The 25,755-nt window shown below is 29.2% G+C and overlaps 1 protein-coding gene across 1 annotated transcript in view; it reads left to right on the forward strand.

Annotated features, from left to right (window-relative positions):
- The window catches only part of LOC111421349 (uncharacterized), a 47,415-nt gene that overhangs the window by 8,166 nt on the left and 13,494 nt on the right, over positions 1–25,755 (forward strand). The window contains exons 2-3 of the mRNA XM_071195376.1: positions 15,119–15,231; positions 22,170–22,268. Of these exons, the coding sequence (XP_071051477.1) occupies positions 15,128–15,231; positions 22,170–22,268 (203 nt within the window). The 5' untranslated portion in view covers positions 15,119–15,127. The remainder of the gene's footprint in view (positions 1–15,118; positions 15,232–22,169; positions 22,269–25,755) is intronic.

A 25,755-nucleotide genomic window follows, 5' to 3' on the forward strand; every position in this document is an offset into this window, starting at 1 on the left:
AGAAAATGTTAATGCCGAAAACTCCGAACAGCTATCGTCTTTTGTTTTCGCCCTATCGGCAAAAACTGAAAATTTTGCGAAAACGGCAATCGCAAATATCTCACTTATTATCAAAGATGGAGTATTATAAATAAAACATTATATGGGCAACTTTTTACGAAGAATTCAGTGGCGTAGGTAGAATTTTTTTCCCATCTTTTATTTTCGAGATTTTTGACGTAACTTTATTTTTTTAAATGGAAACCATAGTTGGCTATGACTTAAAATAATTTGTTATTTTCTTCTGATAACAAATATATATAGTTTGTGGGGTATATTTCTTATAGTTATTGAATAATTAACATAAATTCATTTTGTTCTATCTAAAACTAATGTATGTATTTAAAAGTTAATGCTGTACTGTTCACAGGGAAATCTAAGATTCTATAATTTCGATTATTCGAAAAAAATGTTTTAATTAAAGTTGTTACTGGCTCGATTCTAAATAAAATTTGTTTGAAAAATTTTTTGATTCAAGCAAAACTTATTAAGATAACCTCAAAAAAATGTTATATATGTACAGGGTGTCACACAAAAAACGCCCCAAGCTGTAACTCTGTCATTTACATTCCGATTTTCATGAGCGGGTTATCAAATGAAATGCTTTCATGAATACTATGATTCATGCTACAAATAAATTTTTTCCAAGGTCGTCTTCAATTTTAAGCGATTATTAACTTTTGCTTTTCAAATTGCTCTATATATTTTTCTTTACGTCATTGGATAGAGATTGTTTTTCTGAATCCACTGATGTACAATACATCCATTTTGAATATAATTTTAGTAGAGAAAAAACACCTGTATATACAGGTTGCCACACAAGAACGCCGCAAGCTGTATCTCTGTCATTTACCTTCCAATTTTCATGACCTAGCTATCAAATGAAATGGTGTGATGAATACTATGATTCATGCTACAAATAAACTTTTTCCAACGCCATCTTCAATTTCTAGCAATTATCAACATTTGATTTTCAAATTGCTCGGTATGTTTTTCTTCACGCTATTGGATAGAGTTTTTTTTCTGAATCCATTAATGTACAATACATCAACATTAATTGTAATTGTAGCATAGAAAAACATTAAAATAGTTTCTGAACATTCTCTTAAAGTCACTTGTGTTATACTGTAGTGTGCCATGGGATAAATGAAAAACCAACTTATAAGTATCATTTACAACTGCTTGGGCATTGAAATAGCATTTAATGACTGTTATCAGTTTTGCGTGTTATTTTTTTCCATGGCACACTGCAGTATTACAGAAGTGACTATGACAATGTTCGGAAAATGTTTTAATTGTTTTTCTCTGCTAAAATTACAATTAATGTTAATGTATTGTACATCAATGGGCTCAGAAAACAATTTCTATCCCATAACGTGAAGAAAAACATACCGAGCAATTTGAAAATCAAAAGTTAATAATCGCTTGAAATCGAAGATGGCGTTGGAAAAAGTTTATTTGTAGCATGAATCATAGCATTCATCAAACCATTTCATTTGTTGCCTCGTTCATAAAAATCGGAAGGTAAATGACAGAGTTACAGCTTATGGCGTTCTTGTGCGACAACCTGTATATACAGGTGTCTTTTTTCTGCTAAAATTACATTCAAATTGGATGTATTGCACATCAGTGGATTCAGAAAAACAATCTCTATCTAATGACGTGAAGACAAATATATGGAGCAATTTGAAAAACAAAAGTTAATAATCGCTTAAAATTGAAGATGGCCTTGAAAAAAATTTATTTGTAGCATGAACCATAGTATTCATCAAACCATTTCATTTGATACCTCGGTCATGAAAATCGGAATATAAATGACAGAGTTACAGCTTGGGGCGTTTTTTGTGTGACACCCTGTATATGATATATATCGGTATACAGCGACATCTAGTAACCATATCAATAATTTTTATTAAAATAATCGATTATAAATCATATTCAAAACAAATTTTATCTGAAGCAATTTTTAATAAAATTGAATTTTTTTTCACCATACTATTCACAGGGAAATCTAAGATTCTATAATTTCGATTATTCGAAAAAAATGTTTTAATTAAAGTTGTTACTGGCTCGATTCTAAATAAGATTTGTTTGAAACATTTTTTGATTCAAACAATAATTATTAAAATATCCTCAACAAAATGTTATACCGGGTGATTCAGACCACCCGTACCAGGGATTTTTCTCAAAAACGCGATTACCCGTAATAAAAAATATGAAAATGAAATCGTATAGGAAGAATCCAATGCACCAGTTTTTATCACGCTGGTAACACCGTAAGTTGGTATTAATGACAACTTAAAAATTTTCCAAGTTGTCATATGAATTACTTCAGCATTTTTTATAATACATGTTTAGTTATCATTACTGTAATCATCTTAAATGTTGCATTCAATCTAAGAAGAGTTAAAGCAAAAGTTGTTTATTTTTAAAATATCTATTCTACGATAAAACTTAATTCATATGAGAACTTGGAAAAATTTTAAGTTGAACTTCCGGTGTTACCAGCGTGATAAAAACTGTTACCTATTTTTTATTGCAACTTCTTAGGTAATCGCGTTTTTGAGAAAAATCCCTGGTACGGATGGTCTGAATCACCCGGTATATATGATATACAGGCTGTACAAAAAGTATGGAATAATGGTTCTACAGCCTACACTTCAACTTATATTAAAAAAAATTTTAAATAAAAGTTACTTCAAACAATTTTCCGCATATCTTGGAAATAAAATAAAAATCTTGACAGCAGTGTGAGTTACGACATGGTGAGTGTGTTTTTTAAATGGAACAGCCTGTATATTTGAAGGTTTTTGGATTCCTTTTGACAAGGTGTTGCAAAATGCCATAAGGTTTTAATGCTTTGAACTGCATAGTTTTCGAGATATTAAAACTTTTATTTAAAAAGATTTGACGTAGCGACAACCAAATTATGGCGTCATTATGGAATAGACAACCTAAGCCTTGACGTCACAGGGATGGGCGGAGCTTATACCGACTCCAAACATCTTCGTTGCTAACCTCAGTTGCTAAGATAAATCGCCAAAAAATGTCATTTGAATTGTCATCACTTAGTTTATTTTATTTATGAAGTTTAAACCTAGATATAGCAGATTAATACAAGCAAGGGAGTGTTCGGTATACTCATCGTGTTCCTTAGATCATTTTGAACATCTTAGCAATAAAAAACAATTTAAAAAAATGATAATCGCGAATTTAGTGCTAAGGAAATGACTTTTTGCAATCGTGTAATTTTTTTTGTTACTGCCAAATTTGAATTGCGCGTACTCATCGTGTTCCCTACATCATTTAGAACATGTTAGGAACAAAAAAAAAAAAAATTACAATTGCGAATTTAGAGGTTAAGAGATGAAGAATTTTTGTCATTGCCAAAATTGAAATGTGTGTATTAGTCGTGTTCCAAATTATATTTCACGTGTTATAGAAGCAAAAAATTTTCAAAAAACGAAAATTTCAAACTTAGAGCTAAAGAAATGATTTTTTGCAATCGCGTAATTTTTTTTGCTACTGCCAAATTAAAATTGCGTGTACTCATCGTGTTCCTTAGACCATTTTGAACATTTTCGGAACAAAAAAAAAATACAGAAAAAAAGAATTCTTTAAATTATTAAGAAAAATAAAGTCAAAATAAATCCTTTTTAACCCTGTCTAGGATTACTTGAGCAATGGATAGATGTTGGTTGGTTTTTTAATTACAAACGTGATCGAATTACTCGAGCTTTCGATTGCGTTTCTAGAAAAAAGGCAAAAACCCGAAGGCAACATGAAGGTAATGGAGCAATTACCTTCTACAAATTGTACTTCACCTTCCCATCTATCTTTTTTTACTTTTTCAATACTAGAAAAACTTAAATTGTGTTTTTTTTTATTTTTTCATTTCAAATTTAATGTTAAATTAGGTGGCACATTTAATTTGCACAACATTTTCAATTAACATTATCAACCAAAGTGAGATATTTAATAATTTCCTATAATACGCTTAAAATGCACAAATTTCAATGTGATGCTGGATTTCAATTAAGGTACGCGAACCATTAAACGAGCATCATCGTCCAAATGGGATTTTTGGCTAACATTATACGCCACACATAAAGAGGACACCAATAAAACGGTAATTATAGATAATTTAAATTAAACACTCTAACCACGTCGAGTAACACTCGTTTAATGTTTAAATTGCTCTTATCTTTATTAGTAAAGTTCGATTTTTGAAATTATTTTCTTTAGTAATATTTTTTAAAAACTTCGCGATCCTTTCTCGCTTCGTTCGTAAACTCGCATTAAATATTCATTCAACGTTATCCTTAAACAAAACAAGAACCTTTTCATATTTTCTAAGGGAATAATAAAAAGTGCCATTTTAAAAGATGCATTTATCCTGCTTAAATTGTGTTTAAGAAAAACTATTAAATAAAATAAATGGAATGATTCATTTTTGCAGGAAAATGTATTTTTTAAGCTTTCGATTCGATGGAAAATCCGAAAACGTTTTCCTCTCTATTGAGATTTAAATAACCGACATTTATCATTTGAATTTTCAATGGGGAAGCGGAATTCTTGCAGTTCCCAGTGGATATTAAACGATAACGTTATGCGTTTTACATGAATCGAACGATTTCATATTTTCAAATTTATGATTTTAAAATAATCTAGGTTAATTCCAATTTAATTTAATCGCATTTCTCTAAAACACAAACCGAGAAGTTAACTAAATTTGCATCGATTGTGCTTAACCCGGAGAATGGGAGAAAAATTAGGAAACGCAAAAGGGGAGCTGGGAACTTGTTCAATTAGCTAGGGTGTGTTATAAAACACTCACGGTGAGAAAGAAAATTAAAGGGGGGACTGTGTCAACAAGAAATTAATATTTAAAAGGATCCGAGTAAATGTTTTCACGTGGGATAAAGATAAATAACAAAAAGATTTGAAAGATATATAACAAAAAACAATTAAATAAACGAAAATTGCAAATTTAGAGCTAAAGAAATGACGCGTAATTTTTTTTGCTACTGCCAAATTTGAATTGCGAGTACTCATCGTGTTCCTTAGATCATTTTGAGCATCTTAGGAACAAAAAAAATCAAAAAAATTAAAATTGCGAACTTAGAAGTTAAGGAAACAATATTTTTGACATTGCCAAAATTGAAATGTGTGTATTAGTAGTGTTCCAAACGATATTTTATGTATTTTAGAAGAAAAAAAAATTAAAAAAACGAAAATTTTAAATTTGGGGCCAAGGAAGTGGTTTTATGCAATCGCGTAATTTTTTTTGCTACTGCCAAATTTGAATTGCGAGTACTCATCGTGTTCCTTAGATCATTTTGAGCATCTTAGGAACAAAAAAACCAAAAAAATTAAAATTGCGAACTTAGAAGTTAAGGAAACAATATTTTTGACATTGCCAAAATTGAAATGTGTGTATTAGTCGTGTTCCAAAGGATATTTTACGTATTCTAGAAGAAAAAAAAATTAAAAAAACGAAAATTTTAAATTTGGGGCCAAGGAAGTGGTTTTATTCAATCGCGTATTTTTTTTTGCTATTGCCAAATTTGAATTGCGAGTACTCATCGTGTTCCTTAGATCATTTTGAGCATCTTAGGAACAAAAAAACCAAAAAAATTAAAATTGCGAACTTAGAAGTTAAGGAAACAATATTTTTGACATTGCCAAAATTGAAATGTGTGTATTAGTCGTGTTCCAAAGGATATTTTACGTATTCTAGAAGAAAAAAAAATTAAAAAAACGAAAATTTTAAATTTGGGGCCAAGGAAGTGGTTTTATTCAATCGCGTATTTTTTTTTGCTATTGCCAAATTTGAATTGCGAGTACTCATCGTGTTCCTTAGATCATTTTGAGCATCTTAGGAACAAAAAAACCAAAAAAATTAAAATTGCGAACTTAGAAGTTAAGGAAACAATATTTTTGACATTGCCAAAATTGAAATGTGTGTATTAGTCGTGTTCCAAAGGATATTTTACGTATTCTAGAAGAAAAAAAAATTAAAAAAACGAAAATTTTAAATTTGGGGCCAAGGAAGTGGTTTTATTCAATCGCGTATTTTTTTTTGCTATTGCCAAATTTGAATTGCGAGTACTCATCGTGTTCCTTAGATCATTTTGAGCATCTTAGGAACAAAAAAACCAAAAAAATTAAAATTGCGAACTTAGAAGTTAAGGAAACAATATTTTTGACATTGCCAAAATTGAAATGTGTGTATTAGTCGTGTTCCAAAGGATATTTTACGTATTCTAGAAGAAAAAAAAATTAAAAAAACGAAAATTTTAAATTTGGGGCCAAGGAAGTGGTTTTATTCAATCGCGTATTTTTTTTTGCTATTGCCAAATTTGAATTGCGAGTACTCATCGTGTTCCTTAGATCATTTTGAGCATCTTAGGAACAAAAAAACCAAAAAAATTAAAATTGCGAACTTAGAAGTTAAGGAAACAATATTTTTGACATTGCCAAAATTGAAATGTGTGTATTAGTCGTGTTCCAAAGGATATTTTACGTATTCTAGAAGAAAAAAAAATTAAAAAAACGAAAATTTTAAATTTGGGGCCAAGGAAGTGGTTTTATGCAATCGCGTAATTTTTTTTGCTACTGCCAAATTTGAATTGCGAGTACTCATCGTGTTCCTTAGATCATTTTGAGCATCTTAGAAACAAAAAATATTAAAAAAATTAAAATTGCGAACTTAGAAGTTAAGGAAACAATATTTTTGACATTGCCAAAATTGAAATGTGTGTATTAGTCGTGTTCCAAAGTATATTTTACGTATTCTAGAAGCAAAAAAATTTCAAAATTAAAAAATTTTAAATTTGGGGCTAAGGAAGTGGTTTTATGCAATCGCGTAATTTTTTTTGCTACTGCCAAATTTAAATTGCGTGTACTCATCGTGTTCCATAGACCGTTTAGAACATCTTAGAAACAAAAAATATTAAAAAAATTAAAATTGCTAATTTAGAGCTAATTAAATAATACATTTTTTATAAATTCTTTATTGTTCCTCACTCTTATTACATTACAGCAAAGAGAAAAGACATATACATATATGTGTAAGACGAAAATATATAAGATCGAGTGAGAAAACAAAATGGTAGGTATTCAGCTCATTAGCTGGTCTTCCATACCCTCATAAAAAAGAAACAATAATAAACAATATAATAAAAAAATATTAAAACAAAACATGACTACTGAATATGACTGGCAGGGAATATGGCTGGGACAAAACAATGAGATGAGAAAGGAAAAGAAAAAAAAATCATAATAAATCCAGCAACTAAATGACTTTTTACAATCGCGTAATTTTATTTACTACTGCCAAATTTGTCTTCCGTGTACTCATCGTGTTCCTTAGATCATTTTGAACATCTTAGGAACAAAAAAAAACAAAAAAATTAAAATTGCGAATTTAAAAGTTAAGGGACCAAGTATTTTTAACATTGCCAAAATTGAAATGTGTGTATTAGTCGTGTTCCAAAGGATATTTAACGTAATCTAGAAGCAGAAAATTTTCAAAAAACGAAAATTTCTAATTTAGTGCTAAGGAAATGACTTTTTGCAACCGTGTAATTTTGTTTGCTACTGCAAAACTTGAATTGCGCGTACTCATCGTGTTCCTTAGATCATTTTGAACATATTAGGAACAAAAAAAAATAAAAAAATTAAAATTGAGAATTTAGAGGTTAAGGAACCAACTATTTTTGATATTGCCAAAATTGAAATGTGTGTATTAGTCGTGTTCCCAAGGACATTTTATGTATTCTAGAAACAAAAAATTTACAAAAAAGCGAAAATTTGAAATTTGGAGCTAATGAAATGATTTTTTGCAACCGCGTAATTTTTTTTTACTACTGCCAAATTTGAATTGCGAGTACTTATCGTGTTCCTTAAACCATTTTGAACATCTTAAGAACAAAAAACAATTAAATATTTATTGAAATGTGTGTATTAATCGAATAAAGATAAATAACAAAAAGATTTAGATATTCGCTGTCAAAAACATATTAGTAAAAGATACTAAAAGATATTGGTAAATAGAATAATTAGTGCGTTATTGATTGGTTTCAATACCTTTTGCAAATTAATATGACAGATTACAAAAAAAAATTGTTACGAGATAAATTTTGCGCTAAAAAAATGAGTTTTTGCAATCGTGTAATTTTTTTTGCTACTGCCAAATTTGAAATGTGTGTACTCATCGTGCTCCATGGATTGTTTTGAACATATTAGGAATAAAAGAACTCATCGTGTTCCTTATAGTGAGTTTAGACATGCATGGATTTAGTGGAGCCAATAAAAACTGACGCGCAAGTAAAATGAAATTGCATGTGTAAACATCAACTGGCGTGCAAGTTGAAATCATCCATGCATGGATCGAAAAAGTCTGCACCCTCCTGAAATGAAGGTACGCAAGTGATGAGTCCACAAAAACACAAAATTTTTAATGTCAAATTTAGGTTATGTTTCATTGCATTCAAATTAAATCCCAATTATGTTAACACATTCAACGATAACGTTTAATTATCCTCATTAAACCTAGAATATATCTATTTTTGTTTCGGTTGAGGTCCTAATTTGTGTATATACAAGTGCAATACACTTTATAAATGAAACTGAAGTGTCACTTATTTTTGTTTTTGTACATGTAGTGCAAATAGAACTGGCGCAACTACTGGCGCCACTAAATCCATGCATATCTAAACTCACCTTTAGATCATTTTGAACATCTTAAAATTAACATTGCCAAAATTGATATGTGTGTATTAGTCGTATTTCCAAGGATATTTTACTTATTCCAGAAGCAAAAATTTTTCAAAAAACGAAAATTTCAATTTTGGAGCTAAAGGAACGATTTGTTGCCATCGCGTAATTTTTTTTGCTACTGCCAAATTTGAATCGTGTGTACGCATCGTGTTCCATGGATTATTTTGAACATATTAGGAACAAAAAAAGATAAAAAATTAAAATTGTGAATTTAGAGGTTAAAGAACCAACTATTTTTGATATTGCCAAAATTGAAATGTGTGTATTAGTCGTGTTCCAAAGGTTCATTTTACGTATTCTAGAAGCAAAAAATTTTCAAAAAACGAAAATTTCAAATTTAGAATTAAATTAAATGACATTTTGTAATCGTGTAATTTTTTTTGCTACTGCCAAATTTGAATTGCGCGTACTCATCGTGTTTCTTAGATCATTTTAAACATCTTAGGAACAAAAAGAAACAAAAAAATTAAAATTACGAACATAAAAGTTTTAGCATCACCTAAAATGATGACTAGTTTTAAATTGTAATAACTTTTGAACGTATTGCTCGATTTGAATAAGGTTTTTTTTCTTTGAAAGGTCTACCCTGTGCCAATTTATGTACGTGCCTTCCTCATTTTGGCATATCTTCAATTTCAGCAATGGTGAATAACGCTAATGCGTGTTTTCTTCCTACACTTTGAAGCTTGCTGTGTGGTGCACCGACAAAAGATATTAATTTTAAACATAAGAAGCTTATAGTCTTGTTTGTTCTGATCACTTCTGTTTATTGTTCAAGTTTCTATTGTTGTTAACACTAAAGTTACAAGCTCTAAAAGATAACGCATCTTGTTAAGCAGCGACATCAGAAATTAATGCAAGTCATAGACGTCGAGGAAATGTACTGTAGTGTATTAAACTGTGACAAGTAAATCAAACAAAATGTTAATAACGGATATTTCCTCCCCTCGCTTGAAGTGTAGGAAGAAAACACTCGATATTCACCATTGCTGAAATTTGAGACTGCCAAAATGGGGAAGGTACTTACAGAAATATTGGTAAAGGGTAGACTTTTCGAATAAATAAAACCTTATTCAAATCGAGCAATACGTTCAAAAGTTATTACACTTTGAAACTGGTCATCATTGCGTTTTTTATGCCACTGAGCGAATTTTTAACATTGATAAAATTAAAATATGTGTATTAGTCGTGTTCCCAAGGATATTTTATATATTCTAAAAGCAAAAAATTTTCAAAAAACGAAAAGTTCAAATTTAACGCTAATTAAATGTCTTTCTGCAATCGCGTAATTTTTTTTGCTACTGCCAAATTTGAATTAAGTATACTCATCGTGTTCCTTGGATCATTTTGAACATCTTAGGAACAAAATAAAACAAAAAAATTAAAATTGCGAATTTAGAAGTTAAGGAAACAATATTTGTGACATTGCCAAAATTGAAATGTGTGTATTAATCGTGTTCCAAACTATATTTTACCTATTCTAGAAGAAAAATTTTTCAAAAAACGAAAATTTCAAATTTAGAGCTTATTAAATGACTTTTTGCACTCGCGTAATTTTTTTTGCTACTGCCAAGTTTGAATTGCGTGTACTCATCATGTTCCTTAGATCATTTTGAACATCTTAAGGACAAAAAACAATTAAATATTTATTGTAATGTGTGTATTAATCGAATAAAGATAAATAACAAAAAGATTTAAAAGATATTAGCTGTCAGAAACATTACATCACAAAGATATTAGTAAATGGAATAATTAAGCTTCGAACGCAGATACCGAACAGTTTCAGTTTCGAGCTCCTTTAGGGGTTGGGTAGATTATAGTCGATTAAATCAGAAGCCGAGCCGACGTTCTTGAGTAGTAAGGGAGGAATTTACCGCCGCGTAACACCGTTAGCTTCATTTAAATCAGGTTATGAAGGAGATCCAGACACGGTATACAGCGTGTCCCGTATCTTCCGCATCAGAGCATTATACGGTTGTAGGATACATTATTCTGAAGCGATCTTACTAATAAAATTTTTTCGAAATGTTTATAATAACCGCACGGGAACTGTTTAAAGGAACTGTTTTTCGTCCAATCAGCAGATCGCAAATCAGACTCAGGTAATCGGTGCCACCCTCGGCCGGTCCGCTACGCCGATGGAACTCGTTTCCCACGTGTACTCACCAATAAATTCGTCATGGAAAGAGAAATAAACTTTTTCGATGAATCAAAGTTGTCCGTTATTGGTCGTCGTTAAACAGTTCCCGTGCGGTTATTATAAACATTTCGAAAAAATTTTATTAGAAAGATCGCTTCAGAATAATGTATTCTACAACCGTATAATGCTCTGATGCGGAAGATACAGGACACGCTGTATACATAAATATACATTTTTCTTTTTAAGTTATTTAGTTCTCATCTTGTTTAGTTAGTTTAAAATTTCGTTTTTTTTTTAATTACCATTTTCTTTGTCACACTGTTTTCATTAAATTTTCCGTTTCTGTGTTTACTCACATCCGCGGTCAATTACATATTCCGGTTGTCCTTTTAGTGGGTTATTTGTTCAACTAACGCAAACCTCTACTAGCGTAATGAAACGCAAGCAACAGCCGACGAATTTCAAACAATTCCTAGCCCAAATTCATAATGCTTTATTATATTACAATAAAACCTCGATATAACGGGCTTCAGAATACGATAAATTTAAAGTAATAGTAAAAATAATAAGAAAAAAATTTTTAAAAAATGAAAATTGCGAATTTAGAGCTAAGGAAATGATTTTTTGCAATCGCGTAATTTTTTTTGATACTGCCAAATTTGAATTGAGAGTACTCATCGTGTTCCTTGGATCATTTTGAACACCTTAGGAACAAAAAAAATAAAAAAATTGAAATTGTGACTTTAGAAATTAAGGGATTAAGTATTTTTGATATTGCCAAAATTGAAATGTGTGTATTAGTCGTGTTCCAAAGGATATTTTACGTATTTTAGAAAAAAAAATTTTTTTAAAAATTAAAATTGCAAATTTAGAGCTAAGGAAATGACTTTTTGCAGTCGCGTAATTTTTTTTGATACTGCCAAATTTGAATTGCGGGTACTCATCGTGTTCCTTGGATCATTTTGAACATCTTAGGAACAAAAAAAATAAAAAAATTGAAATTGTGACTTTAGAAATTAAGGGATTAAGTATTTTTGATATTGCCAAAATTGAAATGTGTGTATTAGTCGTGTTCCAAAGGATATTTTACGTATTTTAGAAAAAAAATTTAAAAAAAAATTAAAATTGCAAATTTAGAGCTAAGGAAGCGACTTTTTGCAGTCGCGTAATTTTTTTTGCTACTGCCAAGTTTGAATTGCGTATACTTATCGTATTCCTTAGATAATTTTGAACATCTTAGGAACAAAGAAAAATAAAAAAAATTAAAATTACGACTTTAGAAATTAAGGGACCAAATATTTTTGATATTAATATATATATATAATATATTTATAATAATAATATATTAATAATATATATTAGAATGTTTTTTTGTTCCCAAGCAGTTTTATTCCATCACTTTCAGTCTTTAATTTATTACCTATAATCATGTCAAAAACATAGAACTTCAAAGATTCATGAGCTTTAGTGCCCTAGCTTGATAATAACCAATGATGGGGAAAGATCTTCTATGGATTATCGTTTATGGCTTCATTGTTAATATTTTTTATTCTAACAGTTTCACTCTATCACTTTCAAGTCTTTAATCTATTACATACAATCATGTTCAAGACGTAAAACTCCAACAATTCGTCAGTTTTAGTGCTCTAAGTTCGTAATAACCAATGATAAGGAAATATCTTTTATGGATTTTGATGTACAGGTTGATTATTAAGTTTTTTTCCAAGCAGTGTTATTACATCACTTTCAGTTTTTAATTTCTTACCTATTTCTTACCTATACCTATGTTCAAGACGTAAAATTCCCAAAAATCGTCAGTTTTAATGCTCTAATTTCTATTTTTGATATTGCCAAAATTGAAATGTGTGTATTAGCCGTGTTCTAAACGATATTTTATGTATTTTAGAAGAAAAAAATGTTTAAAAAAATTAAAATTACAAATTTAAAGCTTAGGAAATGACTTTTTGTAAACGCGTAAATTTGTTTGCTACTGCCAAATTTGAATTAAGTATACTCATCGTGTTCCTTGCATCATTTTGAACATCTTAGTAACAAAAAAAATTAAAAAATTGAAATTGCGACTTTAGAAATTAAGAGATTAAGCATTTTTGATATTGCCAAAATTGAAATGTGTGTATTAGCCGTGTTCCAAAGGATATTTTATGTATTTTAGAAGAAAAAATTAAAAATAAAAATTAAAATTGCAAATTTAGAGCTAAGGAAATTACTTTTTGTAGTCGCGTAATTTTTTTTGATACTGCCAAATTTGAATTGCGTATACTCATCGTGTTCCTTGGATCATTTTGAACATCTTAGGAACAAAAAAAATAAAAAATTTGAAATTGCGAGTTTAGAAATTAAAGGATTAAGCATTTTTGATATTGCCAAAATTGAAATGTGTGTATTAGCCGTGTTTCAAAGGATATTTTACGTATTTTAGAAGCAATAAATTAAAAAAAAAATATAAATAGCAAATTTAGAGCTAAGGAAGCAACTTTTTGCAGTCGCGTAATTTTTTTTGCTACTGCCAAATTTAAATTGCGGGTACTCATCGTGTTCCTTGAATCATTTTGAACATCTAAGGAACAAAAAAAATAAAAATTTGAAATTGCGACTTTAGAAATTAAAGGATTAAGCATTTTTGATATTGCCAAAATTGAAATGTGTGTATTAGTCGTGTTCCAAAGGATATTTTACGTATATTAGAAGAAAAAAATTTAAAAAAAATTAAAATTGCGAATTTAGAGCTAAGGAAATGACTTATTGTAGTCGTGTAATTTTTTTTGCTACTGCCAAATTTTAATTGCAGATACTCATCGTGTTCCTTGGATCATTTTGAACATCTTACGAACAAAAAAAGTTTAAAAAAATTAAAATTGCGAATTTAGAAGTTATTTTTGATGTAGTTTTAGTTAAAAACCCTCTTTACTTACAAACACTAGCTTTATATCTTAAGAATATCGCAATTTGTGACTAACTTTGAGTAGATATTTTCATCTTAACTGAAATCAATTATTATTCATTTTGTCAACTTCATATCTATCTTTTATATCAATAAAGTATCTCAGATGTCACTTACCAAGTTAATCTTTCTAAAGCATTTTGAATCAATTTATTTTCATTGTGTTTTTTTTAAATTTATCAAATTTCCTCCGAGTTAAGATTCTTGTGAGAAAACCCCAAAAATTGAAAAATGTCCAGGTATGACACTGAATTTCGGTGGATTTCGTGTCAAAACGAACGTGCCATGATAAGCCGCGACAGCAAACATTTTGCATTCCCAACCCGTCCGAACGAATATCGCACATACGTCACGTCGCGAGGGCAAAGTACAATATGTACCATCACCCTCCCTTCAAAGAGGCATCCTTTAATATAAAGGCAAGATATCAACCGTTCGTCTTTGATGTTGAAATTAAGTTTAACTCGATAACTTGAATTCAAAATGTCGAAAATTTATCGATTTCTTTCGCGTTTCATTTTAAATCGTAGAATAAATAGAGAGATGTTTGCGGGGAAGTCCAAAATCTTTCCAATTCGGAATGTCAACGAGACGAATTTGAAATTCATCACGTTACGTTGTGAAAACTATGGGGAATAAATACATAGAGACGATTTAACACAAACTTATGATTTTGCACCGTCTGATTTTCGATGACTTCGCAAATAGTGTTGGCAGTTTAGTTTAGATTGCCACCCTGAAAATTGCAAAATGGAATTACTTGGAAAATTATGCAAATGTGGATCGTTGATGTGAAATTTCGAGCCAAAAGCATTAAAACCCGGCTCAAATGCAAAGAGTAAATGAAACGAACTATGATGGGAATATGTAATATATAATAATGTTTATTTTTTTGATTGAAGAACTACGTTTATAGCTGCGGGTAATGTCAGGTATCTCATAAATATAAACGGTTGAAAATGCAAGATGTGAGAAAAGCTCGTATCATCGCCGTGGGAATCGACTTTAGCAACGTTAAAATACGAATTTTATAAAAGAAGATGAAAATATTTCTTTTTATAAAAAAAAAATCTCAATGGATATATTTTTATTAAATTTTTGGTCCTAATTTATTAATAAATTCCGAGTTTTGCTCAAAATTATTTTAAATTTAATAAAATTAAATTGTTGCAATTATTATTTTTTTTTTTCAGGCAAACACAATGAAGACCTCATTCGGAAACGTTGCAATAACCGTATTGGTTGTGATGGCAGGAATTTTAATCTTTTCGGTTAATCAATCGCAAGCTGCACCACATTTGCCCAGGTAAGAAAAGAAAACTGTATGATAAAAATGATATAAAAATTTTTATTGGTTAACGAATCGCGCACGGTGTCTTTGATGGCCTCAAAGGGCCACTAAAGAATTTAACTGCGACGCGGAAATAATATATTAAACCGATGCCGTCTTTTAAATCGCTGGGGAAATAATTCGTGGCGAGACGAAGTCTTTGCAAAATTGAAATGTGTAAAACGAGACAACAAAGAGATATACAAAAAAATTTCAAGAATGAAATTACTTTGCAAGCGGGTAATTTTATTTGTTACTGCCAAATTTGAATTGCGTGTACTCATCACATTAATAAAAGTGTCCTCTTTCCAATGAACCAACTCGTTTTGAAAAATAACTTTTAGTTTTTGAGAAAACAATATTTGAAGTTTTGATAAAATTTTCGATGTTGCAATTTTCATCGATAATTTTCAAAATTCGCTATAAAATTAATTTCTTGAAGGATCCTTGTGGAAATATCACCAATTATTAATTAAAGTATCCTCTTTTTAATGCAAAAAGCCGTTTTGAAAAATCACTTTTAGTTCTTGAGAAATAAATTTTTGAAATGATCGACAATTTTTTCGAATTTTGCAATTTTCGCCGATTAAGTTTTAAAAATTCGTATAAAATCCATTTCTCGGAATATGAGTATGAAAATTTCCCAAATTGTTAATAAAAGTGTCCTCTTTCCAATAAACCAACCCGCTTTTAAAAATAACTTTTAGTTTTTGAGAAAACAATATTTGAAGTTTTGATAACATTTTCGATGTTGCAATTTTCATCGATAACTTTCAAAATTCGCTATAAAATTAATTTCTTGAAGGATCGTTGTGGAAATATTACCAATTATTAATTAAACTATCCTCTTTTTAATGCAAAAAGCCGTTTTGTAAAATCACTCTTAGTTCTTGAGAAATAAATTTTTGAAATAATCGATAATTCTTTCGAATTTTGCAATTTTCGCCGATTAAGTCTTAAAAATTCGTATAAAATCCATTCCTTGGAATATGAGTATGAAAATTTCCCAAATTGTTAATAAAAGTGTCCTCCTTCCAATGAACCAACACGTTTTGAAAAATAACTTTTAGTTTTTGAGAAAACAATATTTGAAGTTTTGATAACATTTTCGATGTTGCTATTTTCATTAATAATTTTCAAAATTCCCTATAAAATTAATTTCTTGAAGTGTATTTGTGGAAATATCAGCAATTATTAATTAAAGTATCCTCTGTTTAATGCAACAAGCCGTTTTGAAAAATCACTCTTAGTTCTTGAGAAATAAATTTTTGAAATGATCGACAATTTTTTCGAATTTTGCAATTTTCGCCGATTAAGTTTTAAAAATTCATATAAAATCCACATTTTGGAATATGAGTATGAAAATTTCCCAAAATGTTAATAAAAGTGTCCTCTTTCCAATGAACTAACCCGTTTTGAAAAATAATTTTTAGTTTTTGAAAAAACAATGTTTGAAGTTTTGATAATATTTTCGATGTTGCAATTTTCATCGATAACTTTCAAAATTCGCTATAAAATTAATTTCTTGAAGGATCCTTGTGGAAATATCACCAATTATTAATTAAAGTATCCTCTTTTTAATGCAAAAAGCCGTTTTGAAAAATCACTTTAAGTTCTTGAAAAAAAAATTTTTGAAATGATCGACAATTTTTCGAATTTTGCAATTTTCGCCGATTAAGTTTTAAAAATTCGTATAAAATCGATTTCTTGGAATATGAGTATTAAAATCTCCCAAAGTGTTAATAAAAGTGTCCTCTTTCCAATGAACTAACCCGTTTTGAAAAATAACTTTTGTTCAATCCTACCTTTGAAATTGTGAGTTTCTAACTTAGATACGAGTGTTGAAAGTTGTTATTTGCATTCACCATTGATAAGGGATAGCAATATAGTAATATAGATGTGTCACTTAACGACATAAAATTGAACTGCCATAAGCGCCATCTGTTGAGGTGTTTTCCGCTAAGGGAAACTTTTAGCGGGTATTTATTGTATTGTAAATTTTTTTAGAATTCCATTTTTTACAGAAAAAACATTGAATTACTAATGATAATATGTATTTCAATGTCTTTTGTGCTGTCATATCCAAGTAATTAGGTCGCAAAGTAAAAGAACAAACATTTAATGTAGAATAGAATGGGTATTTACCCCGGTCCAGGATAAATACCCAAAATGTACAGGGTGGGCAAATTTGGGTGTTCTTATAGGCTATCTCAGAAACTATAAGAGATACGAAAAAAGTAGGTGCCATGTCCCGATCTCTTTTTTCGAGACTAACCCAATCCCGCAAACACCAAACCTCTATCTTCTTTTGTTTTTAAGTTAAAGCCAAAAAGTCAAATTTTCGTCATTTTAAACAATGCTCATATTTCGTTTATTTTTGAAATTAGAGAAATGGGGTTGATACGTTCTTAAGACACTTTTTTAAGTAGAATATATTGCCGTTGAAAAATTTTAAAAATATTTGATGATTTTAGAGATACAACACAAAGTTGTATTTTTTTAAATACAAATTATACTTGATTATGATGTTAATGAAAAGAGCATATTTTTAGCTTTCCAATGATGTATCGCATGTATGGTGTATTTGCGGAAAATAAGCGTTATTTTTTAATTCTAAAATATTAAAGATTAATATTCAAAATTTTAATTGTAGTAGGCGAGGAAAACGTTAAATGCCACTTAGTTACTATAGTAACGTGAGTTTACTGATTATTTCATTCATGAATTTTTCGAAACGAGTTTCCTGCTTAAAAATTCCTCATTATCTTTAAATACATAAAGCGGTAAAATTAAAAAATGACTCTTTGAAAATGTAAACATCGTTTTAATGGAAAGTCCGCTGCCCAGTTTATGATTCCTAATCTTCCTCTATCTCACCCAATTTCAAAAGAAAAGGTTGCAAATATGAAAAAACTTCTAAATCTCATGGTTGGGGAGAACTGGGAACATACTACCGAAGATTTCATTTATTGATACCCAACTGTTCTAACCTTACAACCAGTAAGTTTAGTAGAAGAAGATGACACAGTCTGTGATTGTTTAGTTCCTGAAGTTATTGTTCATATTTAATTATTCATTAATTAATACGTTTCTTGCATTTTTAATAAACAAACTTTATCTATAAATAATATTTTATTGGTGAACAAAGTCAGGGATAAGACACTGAAACTTTCTGTCATATTCGTACAAAATCATATAGCAATTAGGTAGTAATTACTGTCCGAACCCGCCTACTATTATCAAAATTTTTAACTTTAGCGCTTACTATTTTGGAATTGAAAATTAACGCTTATTTTCCGCAAATACACCATACATGCGATACATCATTGGAAAGCTAAAAATATGCTCTTTTCATTAATATCATAATCAAGTATACTTTGTATTTAAAAAAATACAACTTTGTGTTGTATCTCAAAAATCATTAAATATTTTTAAAATTTTTCAACGTCAGTATATTCTACTTAAAAAAGTGCCTTAAGAACGTATCAACCCCATTTCTCTAATTTTAAAAATAAACGAAATATGAGCATTTTTTGAAATCACGAAAATTTGACTTTTTGGTTATAACTTAAAAACAAAAGAAGATAGAGGTTTGGTGTTTGCGGGATTGGCTTAGTCTCGAAAAAAGAGACCACATGGCACCTACTTTTTTCGTATCTCTTATAGTTTCTGAGATAGCCTATAATAACACCCAAATTTGCCCACCCTGTACATAAAAGTGATACAACTAAAAATTTTACAGATTCTGAAAAAAATGTAGAGGAAGATGATGAAATAGACATTGAAGACGAGGAATATAATACTTATTTCCTTATCTTGTAAATGTTATAAATAAGTTTGGTGTATAGATAATCGACTCTGCATTCTTGAAGTACTTACAAAACTGCCATCAACTCAATTTAAATCAAATTTTATACATACTTCTAAATACCCATCTTGGGTATATATCCAGAGTATTTTCCCTTGAAAATAAATACCCGGGTATTTAACAACACTAACTAAAATACATACAATTTAATGGCAAATGTAGAATTGGTACACTGGCAGGTTTTAAGTATGCATTTGTGCGATCTATAGATTATATCCAGTGAAAGATCTGTAAGTTTTGAATTTCCACATTTTAAAATCCACTCCTTACACAGATTCTCTTTCTTTTGTGGATAAGGAAAACGGTGATGACTGAGGTTGTGTCCGTACGGTGACGACTTTTTTTTCGAATTTTGCAATTTTCGTCGATTAAATTTTAATAATTCGTATAAAATCGATTTTTTGGAATATGAGTATCAAAAATTCCCAAAATGTTAATAAAAGTGTCCTCTTTCCAATGAACCAACACGTTTTGAAAAACAACTTTTAGTTTTTGAGAAAACAATATTTGAAGGTTTGATAAAATTTTCGATATTGCAATTTTCATCGATAATTTTCAAAATTCGCTATAAAATTAATTTCTTGAAGGATCCTTGTGGAAATATCACCAATTATTAATTATAGTATTCTCTTTCTAATGCAAAAAGGCGTTTTGAAAAATCACTTTTAGTTCTTGAGAAATAAATTTTTGAAATGTTCCACAATTTTTTTTAATTTTGCAATTTTCGTCGATTAAATTTTAATAATTCGTATAAAATCGATTTCTCGGAATATGAGTATGAAAATTTCCCAAAATGTTAATAAAGGTGTCCTCTTTCCAATGAACCAACCCGTTTTGAAAAATAACTTTTAGTTTTTGAGAAAACAATATTTGAAGTTTTGATAAAATTTTCGATGTTGTAATTTTCATCGATAATTTCAAAATTCGCTATAAAATTAATTTCTTTAACGATGCTTGTGGAAATATCAGCAATTGTTAATTAAAGTATCCTCTTTTTAATGCAACAAGCCGTTTTGAAAAATCACTTTTAGTTTTTGAAAAAAAAGTTGTTTAAATAATCATCATATGCAAATTTAAAGCGTTTATCCTAGGTGCTCGTTTCGGCTAAAATATTTTCAGTTATACGGGAAATGGACCCCAAATTCGGTATTTTAAATGGAAAGTACCAATTTTCATTAAATTTTCGAGATCCCCGCTAAATTTTAATACAATTTGATATAAGTCATCATATGTCTAGAATGCAACATTTTTGAATTATTTCAGTTTTTTCGAAAATTTTGGCTTTCATAATAAAAATAATTTTTCGAAATTACACTCGAGGTTGGCCAAATATTCTCAGGATTTGCACAGAGAGGACCCATCCCATAGCTTACATAACCCTTGAAAAGTTTTTTAAAAAATTATACAGGGTGGTCAGAAATTTGTGCCGAATTTCCCTATCTCGAGAAGTCGAAAACTTAATTTTTTTAAATAGCAACCCCAATTTTTTCCTTCACCGGCGTATTGTACACTGGAAAATAAGGGAAATAAAATTATCAGTTCGGTTTGGTTTGTAGTAACCAAACCGAAGAAACAAAAACTATCGTATTAAAACAAATAATTTGATGTTTACATATCAAACGTGTTAATCATGTTCCGTTTAGGATTTAGTAACTGTACTTCAGAGCGTGAAAGAGATTTGGGAATATCTAAAAAAAGCAATCACAGAATTTTAAAAAAACATAACTTTCATCATTATTTTTACTCATTGGCACAGAGTTTAAGCCCAGGTGACGATCAAAGGAGAATTGATTTTTGTGAATTTATGTTGATTGACTCAAGATTTTTTGGAAAAAATAGTTTGGACAGATGAGGCAAAATTTCACAAGAATGCTGTATAACTCTCCTTATTGGAGTGATACTAACCTATATGCTAACACATATTTCTTGAAAGACAATTTCAAGGATACTGGAGTTTTAATGTTTTAGCTGCCATAAAAAATGATTGTGTGCTAGTGCTGCACTTTTATAACGAAAATTTGAATGGTAAGCTTGCAAATTGTAGTTTTCTAAAATTATCTACAGTATCTAAATCTAAACTGGAATCAGCCATCCCCCTAAGCTCGAGCTCAACCTCAAGTTAACCTCCTGTTACAAAGGATATGTTACGTATTGTAGAAGCAAAAAACTTTAAAAAAATGAAAATTTCATATTTAGAGCTAAGAAAATGACTTTATGCAATCGCATAATTTTTTTGCCACTACCAAATTTGATTTGCATGTACTCATCGTGTTCCATAGATTATTTAGAGCATCTTAGGAACAAAAAAAATTAAAATTTTTTAATTTTTGACATTGCCAAAATTGAAATTTATGCATTAATCGTACTACGAAGAATGTTTTACATAATCTAGACGCAAAAAATTTTCAAAAATAAAACTTTTGTCCGTTATATAAAGGTTTTACTATATCTCCTATTCTTCTAAAATAGTTCAAGTTCTAAGAGGTAATAATGAAGTTAGTTGTACACCAGCGAGAAACGGATGGATCATTTAATGTCAGTGCTCTTGCTCTAGAAATTAACTTAATTAACCTAACCGAGTCACGTGACGTGCTCGAGTGCGGTCTGCACACCTTCCGTTAATGACAAATTGAAGTGGATTTCTACCACGTTCGAGTAGCAAGAATGCAGATCTCCTCAGTTTGAAATAAATACAGGATGTTATTTAATTATAATCAACCAAACTCATTAAGTTGCATTAAAACAACTAATTTTATCTCATAGGAAATAAAAAATGCTTCAAAACGAGTACAAACACGACCAATTTATTTCAAAAAATAAGAAAGTTATTACCGGAAGTTAACCAATTAAAAGTGAGGTTAATAATAAAAATTTTGTTATCACCTCAATCATTTTTAAAGATAACTACATCGTATTTTTTATTATGAAGTGAGTTAAATATTTTATTATGAATCAATTTAACGTATTTAGTTCCGCTACTTTACAAAAGATGGCGCTATTAGGAAATTATTAAATATAAATCTTTAATTATGTTTGTTTTCAACAGTTTTTATCAATCCCAATACGAGAGTCAAAATCCAGAATATATTCTTCAAACGTTGGCCAGATTAAGACAAGCTTTAATCGCCGAAGATGACTTGGAAAAGTAAGTAAACTTTTTTTTATATATTATTTCCTCATACACAAGAAATTAATGCTGTAAATATCTGTTTATGTGTAAATACGAATTTTTTTCAGGTATAATAAACGAACCACCTATTTTTCTTTGTTATATTAATCGTTTAACGTTTTTTTTTTGTCACGTAACATGAACCAAACGTTTGTTGCGCATAAATCTTTTTATGGGTCGTAATTATCGCAAAATATCACGTGTTCGAACATAAAGATACAGCTTTGGAGGTAATAAAGCTTTGTAAAATTTTGGGATGTTTCATGATCGACGTTTTATTAGTTGTTTAAAACAATAAAAATTAAAATAATATCAGATAAAGTATTTAAAAATAATGACTTTTGTAATCGCGTAATTTTATTTGCTACTGCCAAATTTGAATTGTGTGTATTAGTCGTATTCCAAAGGATATTTTACGTATTTTAGAAGCAAAAAAATTTCAAAATTAAAAAATTAAGGCTAAGGAAATGACTTTATGCAATCGTGTAATTTTTTTTTTGTACTGCCAAATTTGAATTGCGTGTAGTCATGGTGTTCCATAGACCGTTTAGAACATCTTAGAAACAAAAAAAAATTAAAAAATTAAAATTGCAAATTTAGAAGTTAAGGGAACAAATATTTTTGGCATTGCCAAAATTGAAATGTGTGTATTAGTCGTGTTCCAAAGGATATTTTACGTATTTTAGAAGCAAAAAAATTTCAAAATTAAAAAATTTTAAATTTGGGGCTAAGTAAATGATTTTTTGCAATCGCGTAATTTTTTTTTGTACTGCCAAATTTGAATTGTGTGTACTCATAGTGTTCCATAGACCGTTTAGAACATCTTAGGACCAAAAAAAAAATAAAAAAATTAAAATTGCGACTTTAGAAATTAAGGGATTAAGTATTTTTGATATTGCCAAAATTAAAATGTGTGTATTAGTCGTGTGCCAAAGGATATTTTACATATTATAAAAGAAAAAATTTATTAAAAAAATTAAAATTGCAAATTTAGAGCTAAGGAAATGACTTTTTGTAGTCGCGTAATTTTTTTTGCTACTGCCAAATTTGAATTAAGTATACTCATCGTGTTCCTTGGATCATTTTGAACATCTTAGAAGCAAAAAAAATAAAAAAATTTAAATTGCGACTTTAAAAATTAAGGGATTAAGTATTTTTGATACTGCCAAAATTAAAATGTGTGTATTAGTCGTGTTCCAAAGGATATTTTATGTATTTTAGAAGAGAAAATTTAAAAAAAAAATCAAAATAGCAAATTTAGAGCTAAGGAAGCGATTTTTTGCAGTCGCGTATTTTTTTTGCTACTGCCAAATTTGAATTGCGTATACTTATCGTGTTCCTTGGATCATTTTGAACATTTTAGGAACAAAAAAAAATTAAAAAAATTAAAATTATGACTTTAGAAATTAAGGGACCAAATATTTTTGATATTAATATATATATATTTATAATAATAATATATTAATAATATATATTAGAATGTTCTTTTTTCCAAGCAGTTTTATTCCATCACTTTCAGTCGTTAATTTATTACCTATAATCATGTCAAAAACATAGAACTTCAAAGATTCATGAGCTTTAGTGCCCTAGGTTGGTAATAACCAATGATGGGGAAAAATCTTCTATGGATTATCGTTTATGGCTTGATTGTTAATATTTTTTATTCTAACAGTTTCACTCTATCACTTTCAGTCTTTAATTTATTACATACAATCATGTTCAAGACGTAAAACTCCAACAATTCGTCAGTTTTATTACTCTAAGTTCGTAATAACCAATGATAAGGAAATATCTTTTATGGATTTTGGTGTACAGGTTGATTATTAATGTTTTTTTCCAAGCAGTTTTATTACATCACTTTCAGTTTTTAATTTCTTACCTATAGTCATGTCAAAAACGTAAAACTCCAAAAATTAATAAGTTTTAGTGCCCTAGGTTGGTAATAACCAATGATGGGGAAATACCTTTTATGGATTATCGTTTATAGGTTGATTGTTAATGTTTTTATGCCAACAGTTTTACTGTATTACTTTCAGTTTTTAATTTATCACCTATAATCATGTTCAAGACGTAAAATTCCCAAAAATCGTCAGTTTTAATGCTCTAATTTCTATTTTTGATATTACCAAAATTGAAATATGTGTATTAGTCGTGTTCCAAAGAATATTTTATGTATTTTAGAAGAAAAAATTAAAAAAAAAAAATTAAAATTACAAATTTAGAGCTAAGGAAATGACTTTTGCAGTCGCGTAATTTTGTTTGATACTGCCAAATTTGAATTGCGGGTACTCATCGTGTTCCTTGAATCATTTTGAACATCTTAGGAACAAAAAAAATAAAAAAATTGAAATTGCGACTTTAGAAATTAAGGGATTAAGTATTTTTGATATTGCCAAAATAAAGTGTGTGTATTAGTCGTGTTCCAAAGGATATTTTACTTATTTTAAAAGAAAAAATTTATCAAAAAAATTAAAATTGCAAATTTAGAGCTAAGGAAATGACTTTTTGTAGTCGCGTAATTTTTTTTGCTACTGCCAAATTTGAATTAAGTTTACTCATCGTGTTCCTTGGATCATTTTGAACATCTTACGAGCAAAAAAAAATAAAAAAATTAAAATTGCGACTTTAGCAATTAAGGGATTAAGTATTTTTGATATTGCCAAAATTGAAATATGTGTATTAATCGTGTTCCAAAGGATATTTTACGTATTTTAGAAGCAAAAAAATTTTTTAATTTAAAAATTTTAAATTTGGGGCTAAGGAACTGATTTTATGCAATCGCGTAATTTTTTTTTGTACTGCCAAATTTAAATTGCGGGTACTCATCGTGTTCCTTGGAACATTTTGAACATCTTACAAATAAAAAAATAATTAAAAAATTAAATGAAACACAACCAGAAGGAAGGACACCTTTACATGTTAAGGACAGGAATAACAGAAGGAGGAAATTAACAGACAAGGATTCCTTTCAACCTGTACATTTTCTGGACCGCATTAATGTCATTCACATGCACAATTTAAGGACCAACGTCACAAGATTTTAATTCCGGAGAAAGCCGGTGAAGAAAAATTAATTAAATAATAATTGGAATTAATATAAACGTGTACGTAACATATAAATGAAACACAACCAGAAGGAAGGACACCTTTACACGTTAAGGACAGGAATAACAGAAAGGAAAAATTAACCTGTCCTTAGCGTGTAAAGGTGTTCTTTCTTCTGGTTGTGTTTCATTTATATGTTACATACACGTTTATATTAATTCCAATTATTATTTAAAAAATTAAAATTGCAAAATTTAGAGCTAAACAAATAACTTTTTGCAAGAAAAAAGCATATTTTACGTATTTTAGAAGCAAAAGAATTTGAAAATTAAAAAATTTTAATTTTGGGGCTAAGGAAATGACTTTATCCAATCGTGTAATTTTTTTTTGTACTGCCAAATTTAAATTGCGTGTACTC

The sequence above is a fragment of the Onthophagus taurus genome, chromosome 3, assembly GCF_036711975.1.
Source record: "Onthophagus taurus isolate NC chromosome 3, IU_Otau_3.0, whole genome shotgun sequence".
NCBI classification, from domain to species: Eukaryota; Metazoa; Arthropoda; class Insecta; order Coleoptera; family Scarabaeidae; genus Onthophagus; species Onthophagus taurus.